Genomic DNA, 15,862 nt, shown 5'->3' with positions numbered 1-15,862 from the left:
TAATCCATAGAAGATGGGTGAGATCTTAAATGACTATTTCTCATCAGTATTTATCACCATAGAATTCCTACAGTGTGGAAACAGGCCCTTTGGTCCATCAGGTCAACACCAATCCTCCAAAGAGCATCCCAACCAGACCCACCTCTTTACCCCACCCACTCCTTTACCCTATTTACTGTGGAATAGCTAGAGAAAAAAAAATTGCAGGACCCCTAACAGAAATATTTCTATCATCAACAACTGCATATAAGGCCACAGAATACTAGAGGGTGGCTAATGTGTGATTATTTAAGAGAGGCTGCAGGAAAAAGCCAGGGAACAACTGACATCAGTGGTAGGTACGTTGTTGGAGGGGATTCTGAGAGAGAAGATCTCCATGCATTTGCAAAGGCAAGGACTGATTAGGGATAGTCAGCATGACTTTGTGCATGGGAGATTATGTTTGTCAAACTTGATTTGAGGTTTTTTTGAGGTGACCAAGAAGATAGATAAAAGGAGAGCAGTAGACATTAACTACATGGACTATAGCAAGGATTTCAGCAAGATTCCGCCTGGTAGACTAGTTAGGTTAGAATACATGGGATCCAGGAAAAGCTAGCAAATTGGATACAAAATTGGCTTGCTGGTAGGAATCAGAGGATGGTGGTAGAGGGTTACTATTCAGTGTGCCACAAGGATCGGTTGTGTTCGTCATTTATATAAATGATTTGGATGAGAATAAAGGAGAAGCAGTTAGTAAGTTTGTGGATGACACTAAAATTTGTGGTACAGTGGATAGTGAAGAAGATTATCAGAGGTTAAAAGAAATCTTGATCACCTGGCCCAATGAGCTGAGGAGTGGCAGATGGAGTTTAGTTTAGATAAATGAGTTGTTGCATTTTGCAGGGCAAAAATCCAGGCCAAGACATACATTTTTAATAGTAGGGCCTTGGGGGATTTGTTGAACAAAGAGACTGAGAGATGCATATACATAGTCTTTGAAAGTGGCATTCCAGGTAGACAGATGGTGAAGGAGGTGTTTGGCAGGCTTGCCTTTGTCAGTCAAAGCATTTGAGTACAGGGGACATCATGGTCCAGCTGTACAAGACATTGCTAAAGCCACATTTGGAGTACTGCATACAATTCTGGTTACCCTGTAATAGAAAAGATGTTATTAAATTGCAAATAGTACAAAGAAGGATTTACAAGGGTGTTAGAGACTGGAGAGTTTGAGTTATAAGAAGAGGCTGATATGCTGGGACATCTTTCCCTGGAGTGTAGGAAGCTGAGAGGTGATCTTTATAAAATCATGAGGGGCAAAGCCATGGGCTTTTCCCTTGGGCAGGGGAATCCAAAACTTAAAGGGACCTGAGGGGCAACATTTTTATGTAGAGGGTGGTACATACATGGAATGAGCTGCCAGAGGAAGTGGTAGATGTAGGTACAGTTAAAATATTTAAAAGCCATTTGAACAGGTAAATGAATAGGAAAGGTTTAGGGAGATTTAGACCTAATGTAGTTTCAGTTTTGGAAACTTGTTTGGCATGGATGAGTTCGTCCAAAGGGCCTGTTTCTGTACTATGTGACTAAGTCCAAGTGGACTATATTAAAAGTAGGGGAGGCAATAGCCTAGTAGTATTATCAATGAGATAATGTTCTGGGATCCAGGTTCAAATCCTGCTATGGCAGATGGTGAAATTTGAATTCAATATAAATCTGGAATTAAGAGTCTAATGATGACCGTGATGGCAATGTTGATTGTCAGGAAAAAAAATCACGTGGTTCACTGTTGATCTGATCTGTGTGATGCCAGACCCACAGCAATGGGATTGACTCTTAACTGCCCTTGGGCAATAAATGTTGGCCTAGCCAGTGATGCTCTTATCTCATGAATGGCTTTGAAAAGAAACATTGCCCTCATCTACACATCTGGTCACCTTTTCATAAAATTCCATCAAATTGATCAGATGTGCCACTCTCTTGGCATTTATCTCTATATCTCTGTCACAATAAGGGTCGATGTGATAAGTTTCAAACTTTTCTTCATTGCACTATTTCTCCAGCATCTTTTTGTATTTTGTAAAATCATTGTTCTTGAATTTTACCCTCTGTGTTGTGTACATATGAAAATTTTGAATGTGTTACAGCATAGAGACAATCAGTCAAATCAGCCTTTTTACCTCGTAATTGCAGGACAGTAAAATTAAAACCTTCAAAGACCCTTAAAATTTACCACAATGGTCCCGAATAGACTTTTATTTAAACAATCTCCGTCTCTGTGAATAATCATTCCAGACACAGATTTGTATCTTAAAAAAAAGACTTAGCAATTTGTTGATAAGGCAATATCTTTAGTAGAGGAAAATTAAACAACAAAGTATACCTTTGTTTTCAAACCCATTTGCACAAAAGACAGACAGACAAAATAAAATAACACAACTGACCAGATTGCTTAAGTGGTTTTGGGTACTCATGATGTGTTATTGTACAGGTGTAGATGATGATTTCCTGGTTGATTTTTTTTTTTCTCTGAAAATATTGATCAGAGTCACTCTTATAGATCACTCAGAAGAAGGTAAACAAAATTAAAAATGCACACACCAGGTTGATGTCTGTGTTAACATGCACGATCTTCTTGGAGATCCTCTCCACTTTGAGCTGGCAGTTTGTGGTGTCGATGGTTGCCATGACTTTGAAGTGCCGGTGTATTGACACAGACATCAAGTTTCTGCAGAAATGCAGGAGAGCAGGAAGGATCGCTATATCACATCTCCATGACACTTGTCTCCTTTAGCTATAAATTGAGTGGATAATCTTAACCTCCACAACCACTTGTTGAAGGAGTGGTGCTCCAAAAGTTAGTGCTTCCAAATAAACCTGTTGGACAATAACCTGGTGTTGTGTGATGTTTACCTTTGCCCACCCAGTCCAACACCAGTACCTCCAAGCCACATGAAGGTAATAATACTTATAACTTAGTTTACTATTCTCTGAGCTGCTTGGGGAATGTTAGGCGCTTTCAAACCTTCATTCAGTAACACCATCATCTAGATGTTTTCTAAGAAAGAAAGAATAGTCCAAAACCTAATTTAAACTCTTGACGACTCTTTGAGAGACTGCTTGAGCATAAGATCCTTTCCAGACATGCTGTAACAAATTCCTAGATACTGATCTTGTTAACAGCCAATTTCAGCTATCTGTTTAAATATAAAGTTGTTCTGTTATGTCGAAGCGTCTACAGAAGCCTTTGATTAGGAGCCAACTTGCAAAAACCTTACGCTTGGCCTTGCAAATGAGCAAAAGATTGTTTGGTCTGTTTTCTTTTTAACACAAACTGTTATCCACTGTCAAAAGGTCATCTTTAGCTCTTAATTCCCAGTTTGCAGCTCCAAACCAAAATTGATAGAAGAATAAAAATAATGAAAAATCACCTGAGGAGTCTAGCAAATGTTTGAATCTATCCAATTGGCTCCCATTGAAAAAGCTAACTTTTTTAAGGACATAAGCGCTACAAAAGTGAAACTTGACTGTATTTACCCTTTTACCACCCTTGTGGACAATGAATTTTAGGTCATTTCCACTCAATGTAAAAGAGTTATTCCACCCATTTCATTTTCTACCCTCTGTAAGCCTGTTTAACCCCTCTATCAAATCCTGCACAATTTCCTGTGTTCAAAGAGAATAATACCAGCCTTTCCAACCTAGTTTTATAACAAAACCACACCACTCCAAACCCTGGAACTGTTCTAGTAAATCTTTCAAGGACCTTGGCATCTTTCTTGAAGCACGGTGACCATCACGTGATGTCTAAGTGCCTATCCAGAGTTTTCTAAATGTTCAACATTCCTTTCCTGATTGTATAATCTTTGCCTCCCTTTATGTTCTTAATGTCGATAATCTTATATAATACTGAGGCCAACATTTGCCAATAGAATCTTAGAAAAAGAGTGGATAACTTGAGATCTAATTCAAACAGTCTTGATTAAAAACAACATTGTTTTACACATAACACTTTGTCGAAACAGATGGTTATAAACAAAATATAACTGTTGTTGAAGGGAGCAATTAACCGTCGAATGTTTAGTCTTCTGGACAAGATGTATTCCTAAATGCACAGCAACAAGAATAACTTTTAATTGCCATTCATCTTGTTGTTTGTGATGACTTTGTATGTATGTTTTCTGCTATGTTTGCTGATGCAACATTGACTGCATTTCAAAATAATTTGTTAGCTGAGAAGTGTTTTTGGATGCTCTTGGTCATGTAAAACCTAGCATAAAAACATTTTTATTCTTTCTTGAATATGCAGTTATCATCTTCTTTGTTTCACATTTACTTCATTGTTACCTGTTAGTCAAACCAGTGACTTGGAAAATAAGTATTGGACATTTACTTGTAACTGAAAGAAACAATATCATTACTTGCACTTGCAATGCATAAATTGTTCTAATAGGGCAGGATTTCATTCAATTTCTCCCATTATCTTATGAACATACAATGCTGCATAATTTGATAAGATCATAGCTGATCTATTTTGTTTTTCTTATTCATTGAATGTGCTCATTCAGCCTGGAGGATAGTCATGAATTAGTCATGTTGCTGTGTGTCTGTAGGTAAGCCATACCATTTAAGGATAGTAGATTTCCTTCCCAAAAGTACATTATTGCAAAACTCACGTGGTTCATTAATCAGTAGTCACCTTGAAGGTTTTTTTTTAATTCTCTAAATTTTATTTATTTAGTTAAAATTTCACTATCTGGCATTGTGGCATTGGAACCCAACTTCCCAGAACATTACAAAAATGCCTGCTCAGATTCCACATCCCCACCTACCTCCATAATCCCCACCTACCTCCATAATCTTCCTGAACAAGAGTTTGTTTACCTCTGTCTTAAAAATATTCAATGACTTCACTTCTATCATCTGAGTCCGAGAATTCCAAAGCCATGCAATTCTCTCTAGAGAGAAAACCACCTCATCTCAGTCCTAAAAAGGCAACTCCTAATTTTAAATCCTAATTCTGTACACGTCCACAAAAAGAAATGACTTTCCACTTCCACCTTGCCAAGCCCAATCAGAAAATGTTCATATTGTTTTCATTAGTGAGAGCTAGCCATGTCCCTTTTAATTAAGCCTTTTTCTAGTTACTATCTTTGTGTTACATACATCTATTTTTTGCCCATAAATTAATTATATTTTATGTATATTTTTAAATAAAACTTTCCTCAAATACTTCATGTCTCAATGATCTCTAAAGTTGCATCACATTTTTCATCGCTTATAATTGACCATGAAAATTCGCAACACAAAAGGAACTACTTAACTGATCACATCAGCACCAATGTTGTCAAGTAAAGTTCGCACAGCATATAATCGAATTAAATCTGGAACACTATCTCAAAGTTCTAATATTTGATCTATTTGTAAATATGATTTCTGGCTTGAAGCACATTCTAATCAAACAAACTCAGCATTGCCCAAAAAAAAGTTTCAATGTAATTCAATTGTTATTGTTGTTCGTGTACATATATTAAGGGAAACTAATTGAGACTAAATGTCATTGAATATAACTTATTTAAACTTTTTGCTGTTATCTGATGGTGGCATTTTACTTTTTCACACAAGTACTTTTTATTTTGCCAATCAATTAATTAACAAATTCTAAGTTTTATGTCAAATGTGCTACCAATTTAAAAAATGAATTTATTTTGCTTGCTTGTAGACATTACAAATGAAAGAAGAGGAGAATAAACGTTTAAATCAAAGATTGGTATGTATTCTATTTGGGCCACAAAGCAAATAAATAGTTATATTTGGCCCAACTCACATCTTTAAGGACAACAGTTTCAGAATTAACCCTATCATGAGCTATTTTAATTCTACTGCTCTGTTAGAAAATCGGGGAAAGTGCAGAGAAGAGGTGAGAAAAGTACTATTACTTGCAAATTTGCAGTTGCTTCCAGACTTCTCATAAAATCAGAGTTTGCTTTTTTTAAAGAAAAACAAAAAACAACTGTTTCTTAATATTCCTTTTTTATTTTGTTAAACAATAGCTTTAGTTTCTAAACAAATCCCCCCCATTTCAACACAGTTTTCAATTGGGGATTTTTCAAATGCAAATACCTGAGAATTTTGTATTTTAAAACTCCTTTTGGTTTACCCTACCATTTTTATCCTGTTCTGAGAAGCTGTTTGCTCCAGATTCCAGACATATTATCAAAACTTTTTTGGCCTCTTCTAAAATATCCAGAAACTATTAGTGAATTTCAAATTATTGAGGAACACTCAGTTTGGAAAAGATGTATAGTGAAGTAATGCAGTTTGTATGAAGCTCGCACGTATATATTTGTTGAAAGTAAAATTGGTTGCTAAAGAACATAAATGCCACAGCTTTTTTAAAATATGGTGTAACATTTAATTTTGCTAACCAATTCGCCGTTTTCTTTCCTAGACTATAAATATAGTGTGATTACTAGGTAACTATAGATTATCTACCCTTTAACTGAAACCCCTCACCCTTAGAGCTATGCGAGCAGTCTATATAAAGAGTGATGCTATGTAAATAACAAGAAAGATTGCATTTCATATCAAGGAGATGGTGTTCACATGGTACTGCCATTAGAACGGAAGCATGATATGCACAGCAATTTTGAAGGGTTGTTTTACTTGCAATAATACTTGTGCTGTTTGTATTTTTGAGGATCCTTGATTACTGGATAAGGGAAAAATATTTTTAAAAAGAGCTTTGGGGAATTTGCTGGGAAATGCACATTTAATGATATTTTGTCTTTTAGGTGTTGCATGTTGTAGTATCTGGCATATTTTACAGTTGAATATTTATCTGCCTGTATGTTTGTTCTAAATAATTATATATACTCAGAATTTCAAGTTATTTTTTGTTTCCTATCGCAGTGATTGATTTTTGGATGAATATTGGGTCTTTCCATTTAGCTTTTAAACCTAAAGTGTGTTGCTCTCACTCTAAATGAAAAACTAATTCCATGAAGTAACTTAATACATACATACACTTTTGTGATAACTTTGCTTCCTAATAGTTATGCAAAACTTTTCTCTGAATCATTTTTTCAAATGATATTACCACAAAGTATTTTCTATCTGGGAACATTAGTCAATAAACTAAAAATACCTGAAAGCATCTGGTTACTTTCACAATACTATACAATAATAAGATGAAGAATCATTAAAACAGACAGGCAGCTGCTTTATTTAATTATTTAACACCATCAAAATAACAAGAAACAACAAATATCAAGTCTACAAAAGACTGCATTGTAACAGACCCCCAGTGTTATTCAATGTTCATCGTTTGGTGTGCTCCTATAGTATTGGGGTGTTACGCTTCATTCTATGAGTCTGAGTTGCTGTGGAAATATATATTTTTGCGGGCACATTGTATACTGGAGCTATGAATAGTGATGGTAGAAGTACAACAATGTTTCCAAGGTATGGCTGATAAGGAATCTCTCCACCCTTACTGCCTTCCATTGGAAGGGCTTGCAGGTTAATAGTCAATCTGTTTGGCCATGTTATGAATATATTTTCTTTGACTGTCAAGATCTGGAGCAGGACCTAACCTGGACAGTCTAGCTCAGAATCAAAGAAGTTATCCATTGCGCCAATCCAGTGATATTTCAAACAATCATTTTTTTTTTAACCTCAATGGCTAGAATCCCTTTGGAACGGCAGTGTGAATTGTATAATGAAACTTGTCTTCACATCTTTTCAAGTCAAGTGAACATCGTAAGAAAGAAATCTGAGTTTCTCAAAGATGCTGACCAAAAGCAAGTGCTCATTTTTGTCATTGAGAATCCTTATACATCATCTTTAGAATTACTTTTTTATCTCCAATTATATGAAGATCAGCATAATCATCTCTTAAGATACCTCCAGATTTAATCATTACCTTGTGAATGTAATGTTCAGTAAAAGTGTATTTGAGATGTACAGGACACAGTACAAACGAATACAACATGAGCTAATCTGTAATCATTTCAAGTTAGCTGATAATAATGTGAAATGTAACCAAAGGGCGATCAGATACACTGCTTCAAACGAAAATGAACATGAACAGTTAGGAATTCAACTGAACTTCAAGCCAACCTGAATTATGGTTGATAAATTCTAGGCTTTGATTGTTAGCATAGTTTTGCCAATTTTGTACCTTGCCATTCCTTGTGACATTTTTTTCAGTGTTATTGACTACATTATTTCCCGATTAAATTGTTTCAGCTGTTTTACAATGATTCCTCTTTAATTGGAAAGAGTTGCTAGTTCAGAATATGACTTGCTGAAAAAGACTTGTTTGTGAATGTTTTCATCTTGCACTCATCAGAACAATGTGCAAGAAATATCAAAGTAAAGGGAAAACAACATTTTTGCTTTGTGAAAAGAATATTGATTGGCTGGCAAGTGGAATGCACTAATTAATGATGATTGACAGTTAATTATCCAGCTTTTCTTAAATTTTAAACCGTGCTGATGATTTTGGTTGGAAAACTCATTGATCTGGGAAATTAATCAGAGTGGCTGTCACTATTTTAAGTTGGAGCAGGTGCATTGCACATGCATGCTCATTCTGTTTTGAAGGAAGATGATGTGCATGCAAGTACAATTGACCATCCAAAATTATTGTCATATTTCTTCGCATGCTGGAGATGATTTAGCAAATGTTGTCCTGTTGTGGAAGTACATCTAATATTGCGCAGTGTTGTGAATTTTGCAGGTACAGGCTGGTTAAATATGTTCCCTTGTTTGTTGTGATCACCTGAAGGGATACACTGTTTAATTCGAGCTGCCAGTCTTTGCATAGACGGTCTACATATCAGCATCCTCGTGGTATTGAAATTCGTATACTAAATTACTCATCCGTGTGATGGGCACAATGTCTTTTTGGCTTGATAACAGCATTTTGCTCGTGGTGAAGCCCATCATGTTTGCACTATATAGTAGAAGTGTGAAGTTAACTAGCTTCATCTGTTGTGCAAACCTTTGGTTTAACCTGGAAGGGTAGGGTATGTCAATTACTTACTCCTCAATTCAGTATAAATTTGAATTTTTCTTTCCTTGAGTATTTTTGGTAAATGATCCTGATGAGTACAAGACAAAAATCTTCAACAAAATGTCTTTTTGCAGCAATCCTACATTGATTTGGGCTACCATAGTGTTAAAGGTTTGGATGGTGAAGAATTTGTTAAATATTTTCAAGACAATTTTCTTTATCAATATGTGGCTACTCCTACTAGAGAAGAAGCAAAACTATACATTCTTTTTGGCAAGAAGGCAAGGCAGGTGACTGAAATCAAAGTGGGAGAACACTTTGGGTCTAGCGATTATAATTTTTAGTTTCAAAGTGGTCATGGAAAAGAATAAGTCTTCTGTGAAAGTTAAATTTTTTGATTGGAGTAAGGCAAATTTTAATGGTATGGGACAAGACCTTTCAAAGGTTGATTGGAGTAGACTATTTGCTGGTAAAGGGGCAACTGACAAGTGGGAGGCTTTCAAGAGTGTGATGACAAGTTCAGAGGCATTATATTCCTGTAAGAGTGAAAGGCAAGGCTGATAAGATTAAGGAACAATGGATGAATAAAGATATTGGAGTTCCAGTCAGGAATAAAAGTGAATCTTATTTTAGATTTGGTAACTTGGTTCAATCGAATCTCTTCATATAAAGAATGTAGGGGCATTCTGAACAAAAAATCAGCAAGGCAAAGAGGGGATATGAGATAGCATTGGATAATAAGGTTAAGGATGATCTAAAGATATTTGATTAGATTCTCTACAGCGTGGAAACAGGCCCTTCGGCCCAACAAGTCCACACTGACCCTCTGAAGAGTAACCCACCCAGACCCATTTCCCTCTGACTAGGGGCAATTTAGCATGGCCAATTTACCTGACCTGCACATCTTTGGACTTTGGGAGGAAACCGGAGCACCTGGAGGAGACCCACGCAGACACTGGGAGAATGTGCAAACACCACGCAACAGTTGCCTGAGGCTGGAATCGAACCTGGGACCCTGGAGCAGTGCTGTGAGGCAGCATTGTGCCGTCCCCCATTAAGAGCAAGAGGGTAACTAGAGAGAGGGCAGGTCCCTTAAAGATGAAGGTGGTCATCTTTGTGTTGAACCCCAAGAGATGGGAGAGATATTAAATGAATCTTTCATGTCAGTTTTTACTGTGAAGAAAGAAATGAAGTCTAGAGAATGCAGAGAAATAAACTTCGATGTTTTAGAAACAGTTAACATTACAGAAGAGGAAGTTTGGGAAGTCTTGGAGACTATAAAGGTGGATAAATCTCCAGAATCTGATCTAACAAATTCCAGAAAACTGTGGGAAGTATAGAAGGAAATTGTGAGATCCCTTGCAAAAATATTTGCAACATCTATAACCATGGTGAGGAGCCTGATAACTGGAGAGTGGTTAATGTTGTACCTTTAAGAAAGGTTGTAAGGAGAAACTGGGGGCCTATAGACCAGTGTGACTGACATTGGTTGTGGGTAAATTATTAGAGGTGATTAATGGACATTGAGAGGGGCAAAAATTGATGAGGAATAGTCAGCATGGTTTTGTGCAAGGAGAATAGTGTCTCAAACTTGACTGAATTTCTTGAGGAAGTTACAAGAAAGCTTGATGAAGGCAGAGCAGTAGACATTGCTTACTCGAATAAAGCCTTCGACAAGGTTCTGCATGGTAGAGTAATTAGCAAAGTTAGGTCACGTGGGATTCAGGGTGACTTGCAACTGGATGCATAATTGGCTTAATGGCAGGAGACAGAGTGGTGGTGGAGGGTTGCTTTTTGGACTGCAGGCCTGTGACCAGCAGAGTTCTACGAGATCAGGTCTGGGTCCTCTTTTGTTTGTCATTTACATAAATGATTTGGATGAGAATACAGGAGCCATGGTTAGTAAGTTTGGGGACAATACCAAAATTGGTGGCATAATAGATGGTGAAGAAGGTTTTTGGTGATTACAAAGGGATCTTGATCAAATGGGTCAATGGGCTGAAAATGGCTGATGGAGTTCAATCTGAATAGATGTAAGGTGTATTGTATTTTGGTAAAACAAACAAAGGTAAGGCATATATAATTAGTGGTAGGGCCATGGGTAGAATTATACAACAGAGGGACCTAGAGGCACAGGTACATAATTCTTTGAAGTTTGTGCCACATATGGAGAGTGGTTAAAAAGGTATTTCGCATGCATGCCTTCATTGCTCATTCTGTGAGCCCTCTGTCCAATTCTGGTTGCCCAGTTATAGGAGGGATATTGTTAAGCTGGGGGGGGTTCAGAAGAGATTTACTAGGATGTTGCCGGGTATGAAAGGTTTGAGTTATAAAGAAAGGTTGGGACATTTTTCACTAAAATGTACTAGGTTATGTGACCTTATAGGTGTAGGTGACCTTTTATAGAAGTTTATAAAATAATGAGATGTATAGATAGTAGTTGTCTTTTCCCTAGGATGGTGGATTTCAAGACTAGGGAGCACATTTTTAGGGTATGAGGAGAAAGATTTCGACAAAGACTGAGGGGCAATTCTTTATACAGAGGGTGGTTCGTGTGTGGGATGAACTTCCTGAGGATGTAGTGGACGTGGGTACAATTACAGCATTTAGAACACATTTGGATAAGTACATGAATAGGAAAGGTTTGGGGGAATATTGGCCAGGAGCAGGCAGGCAGGACTAGTTTAATTTGGGATTATGTTTGGCATGGATGAGTTGGACCGAAGTTTCTCTTTCCGTGCTGTATGACTCTGATTCCATGACCTTATGGATACAGAGAATGATTAAATCTGGAATTGAATATAATCCAAAATTGATGGCTTTATAGAACAGTTTATATTTAAATCCTAAAGCTAAGATTGCAAAATGTTTTCCCACTATGGCTCCATTTTAACCCCTGAAAATTGCTGCGACCCAAAAAATGAAGAGGAGGCAGTTAGAGAGCCATTTTGGAGGCACTCTGAGGTTTCTGAGACAAGTCTGTTAGGACACACTGATTTAATCATGCACGGACGTAAACAATAACTGGCTCCCGGTACTGTTTCACCAGAAGTTTCACAGTCACTATTGCAGGTTCCAAGTCAGCTACCCCCAGTTGCTTGCCCCACAACCGCAGTGGTAATTGTGAGCTGTGACTTAGGAACTCTTATTCTAAGTGAAGATTCAAGGTACTGCTTTCTTTTCCACCAACCTCGTTCCACTGCTGCAATGCCCACCCTATTACTTCAATTTTATGTATCCATTTGCTGCATACAGTTTTCTGACTGAGGCACAACAGAAAATCTGCCAGTTTTGTTACTGAGCTGATCAATAGGAAGTGTCCCGGAGTAACTTTTGGAAGAATGTATATATAAATTGATTTTAGCTTTTATGAATTATAAAATAATTTTTAAAAACGAAATTGGGAGGAAGTAGCAAGCAATATTAATGTCACCTATACATCTGAACAATCTAGCCAGCTCTGATATTCAATCAAATCAAATGTGATCTGATTGTAACCTCAAATCTACATTCTCATCTTAGCTTTGGTAACTTTTCACCCCCTTAAGAAGAGTCTATCTAACTTTGACTTTTAAAAAATTTGAGGGCTCCACTTTTACGATCTTAAAAAGACACTTTTAAATAGCAACACCTAGTTCGAGATTTTCTAATAAAAGGAAATGTTCTCTCCATGTATGCTCTGTCAAGACTTCTCAGGATCTTGTTTCATTTAAGTCACCTCTTACTTATCAGCTCCAGCTTTCCCTCATAACATAACATCATTACCCCTCCCTAGTTCCAAGTATTAGTTTCGTCAACTGCACAGCATTTCAACTGCAGTCTCAGCAGTGCCCTGTAAAACTGAAGCACAACCTTCATAGTTTTATTCAACTTCCCTCACAATAAATGACAACACATCATTAATGTTTCTAATTGCTACACCTGTATACTAACCTTTTTGGGCATGAAAACACAGCTCTGGAATTTTTTGCCATTTAGATTTTTTCCTTTTTATTCTTTCTACCAAAATGGAGAACTTCACATTTTCCCATTTGCCACATCTTCACCCACTCTCTCAACCTATCTATATTTCTTTGTAACCTCAATATCCTCTTCACAACTTGCTTTCTCTCAGCATCAAAGTTAGCAACTACATTTTCTGTCCCTTCATCCATGGCATTTAAATAAATTTTACACAGTTGACATTCCATCGCCATACCCTGTTGAATATCACTCATTACATCTTGCTAATTTGAAAAAGAGCAATTTATGTTTATTTTCTGCTCCCTATTAGCCTACAAATCCTCTGTTGATGCCAATATGCTACCCACTACGTCATGAGCTTTTGTTTTTGTGAACAGCAATTGGATTATTAAAAGTTCATTTATAAAATGCTGGCATCGCTGGCTAGACCAGCATTTACCACCTAGCTGCAGTTGTCCTTGAAAAGGTGGTGGTGAGCTTCTGCCTTGATCTGCACTCCATTTGGTATAGGTAATAACAGTAGTACCTTTTAGGGAGGGGGTGTCACCAGCTACTGGCCCTTGACCTTCTCACTGGAAATGGTTGTGGATTAGCAAGCTGCTGTTCTCCAATGGTTCTCCTTTATCCCCAACAGGTATTACCTATAATAGCACGCAATGACAGACTCTCTTGTTGAAGACAATCTACCAGCCCTTAGACTTACTAACAGTACCATCACTTAAACCCCCAGTTGACCCATGTTTCTAGTTCATCTGAATCAGCCATATTCTGTGGCTACAAAAGCAGGTGCAAAATTGGGTATTCACTATTGATTGACTTACCACATGAAAGCTTTTCCACCATTCATACAGCACATGTCAGCTGTTCATTGGATTTTTTTTAATCTGCCTGCATGCGTGCAGCTCCAAGACCACAAGTTGGATCATGGCTCAGTTACACCGTAGTGACGTGAGTGACACCATAGCCACATATGTATTAATCATTGAATCCATCACAATAGCAACATTATTTATTAGGTAAAAACTGACTGCAGATGCTGGAAACTAGATTCTGGATAAGTGATGCTGGAAGAGCACAGCAGTTCAGGCAGCATTGGAGGAGCAGTAAAATCGACGTTTCGGGCAAAAGCCCTTCATCAGGAATAAATCAGGAACATTATTTATTGTCTACAAGACACAAACACTGTAGCTGTTCACCAAGACGTAATCAAGTCCACAATATCCATTGGTAGAAGCAAGCACATGGGAATCCACATGAACTAGGTACCCTCTCCATTTCAAACATCATGTCTTAAAAACATTTCACCATATCTGTATCTTGATGGATCAAAATTACTGCATAAGCATTAATCATCTCTCAAGCAGCATATTCCACCTCCTCTCTCCTAACCAATTGCTGTGCTTTGTAAAGAAAAAAAGAGCTTTCATTCATTTACTTCTAATTTTGTGAAATGGTGTCCTCCACTTCTTCCATCAATGGGATCAGTTTTTGTCTCTGACCAAATACCTCAAGAATATGAGACATTTGAGAGACAAGTAGGGAAGCACTCAAAGGAAATGTGAACGGGTATTGGGTTATGTAATTAGATTATGAGCTCTGATCTGGGACCATCACCAGCCGAAACAGCAAGCTCTTGTGTTTGGCTACAATATCTAAAATCTATTTGGAAAAAATCACGATGTAGTAATTATGATATTTCTTGGGCTAATGTTTGACTTTTTGATTTTCCAGATGTCTCAGAGCATGTCTTCTGTATCTTCCAGACATTCTGACAAAATAGCTATTCGAGAGTAAGTATTTCCCAGTCATTAAAGTATAATGTCACTGAACTCTTTTTATAGGTATGTTTTGAAATTGTACCTGTACATTTCCTTATAATGTATGGATTTAGCTGCATAAAGAAAAACTGATTTGCATAACTGATGCTGGAAGACCTCAACATACTTTTGAGGTTAGATTGTATAAGTGTTGGTTCATGAAAAGATTTTGTTTTTGACTCTTCGTTCCTCTTCACTGTAATCCTCCACCATCAATCTCAAAAGCAGAGTCATTTAAGATATTGGCTCAGACCTTGTCATTACCAGTGTGGTTAGTTACTGTTGCCAATAGACTTTCCATGGGATTTTTTTGAATGAAATTCTTGTTTCTGGAAATTCAAAACAGCATAATTCACTCCACTGAATATCTGGGATGTGTGTGAACAAGGCAAGCAATTCAATAAGCAGCTTTTAAAAAGAAAGAAAAAAGATACAGGATAAGGGATTCTGCCCATTCAATCCATTCGACAATTCAGCATGGTCGTGGCTGGTCCTCTATCACAGTGTCTTTCTCTTGTTCTCTCTCATATCTCTTAACACTTTTTTAGCCTCTAGAAATCTATTGAGTTCTTTCTTAAACATTAGTCACTTGACCTTCACAGTCTTCTGTCATAGACATTTCTGCAAGTTCACAGCCCTCTGAAGAGCTTTCTCCTCATCTTAGTGTAACATGACAAGCCCAGTGCACTAACACACAATCCCAGCACTATCAAAATTTTATACTTAGTTATTATTACCTCCCATTCTTCTGAACTCTACTGAACATAAGCGAATGAACCTAATCTCTCCTCATATGACAAACCTACCACCCTGGGAATAAGTCTGATGAATGTTTGCTGCACACCCTCTTTGGGAAGTATGTTTTTTTTTCTTGCATATGGAGACCAAAGACACAGTATTCCAACTGTGTCTTCTAAGATCCTGTACAGCTGCAGTTAGACTTAATTTTTCCTATACTCCAACCTTCTTACAATGAAGAGCAACATACCATTTGTCTTCCTAACTGCTTGCTGCACCTGCATGCTTGCTTTCAGTGACTAGTGTACAAGGACACCACATTCTCTTTGTACATCAAAAACTGTTT

General features: G+C 37.3%; 1 protein-coding gene across 7 annotated transcripts in view; it reads left to right on the top strand.

Annotated features, from left to right (window-relative positions):
• rb1cc1 (RB1-inducible coiled-coil 1) overlaps positions 1-15,862 on the top strand; it is a 209,139-nt gene that overhangs the window by 144,923 nt on the left and 48,354 nt on the right. For 5 of the 7 annotated variants that reach the window (XM_072570523.1, XM_072570518.1, XM_072570520.1 and 2 more), the window contains 2 exons: positions 5,702-5,749; positions 14,693-14,751. In XM_072570523.1, coding sequence (XP_072426624.1) covers positions 5,702-5,749; positions 14,693-14,751 — 107 coding nt within the window. The remainder of the gene's footprint in view (positions 1-5,701; positions 5,750-14,692; positions 14,752-15,862) is intronic. The other 2 variants (XM_072570524.1, XM_072570522.1) reach the window with 1 other exon arrangement.

Source organism: Chiloscyllium punctatum, chromosome 5 (genome assembly GCF_047496795.1).
Source record: "Chiloscyllium punctatum isolate Juve2018m chromosome 5, sChiPun1.3, whole genome shotgun sequence".
Classification (NCBI taxonomy): domain Eukaryota; kingdom Metazoa; phylum Chordata; class Chondrichthyes; order Orectolobiformes; family Hemiscylliidae; genus Chiloscyllium; species Chiloscyllium punctatum.
Note: the sequence above shows the minus strand (reverse complement) of the source record. Positions and strands in the feature narration are given on the sequence as shown.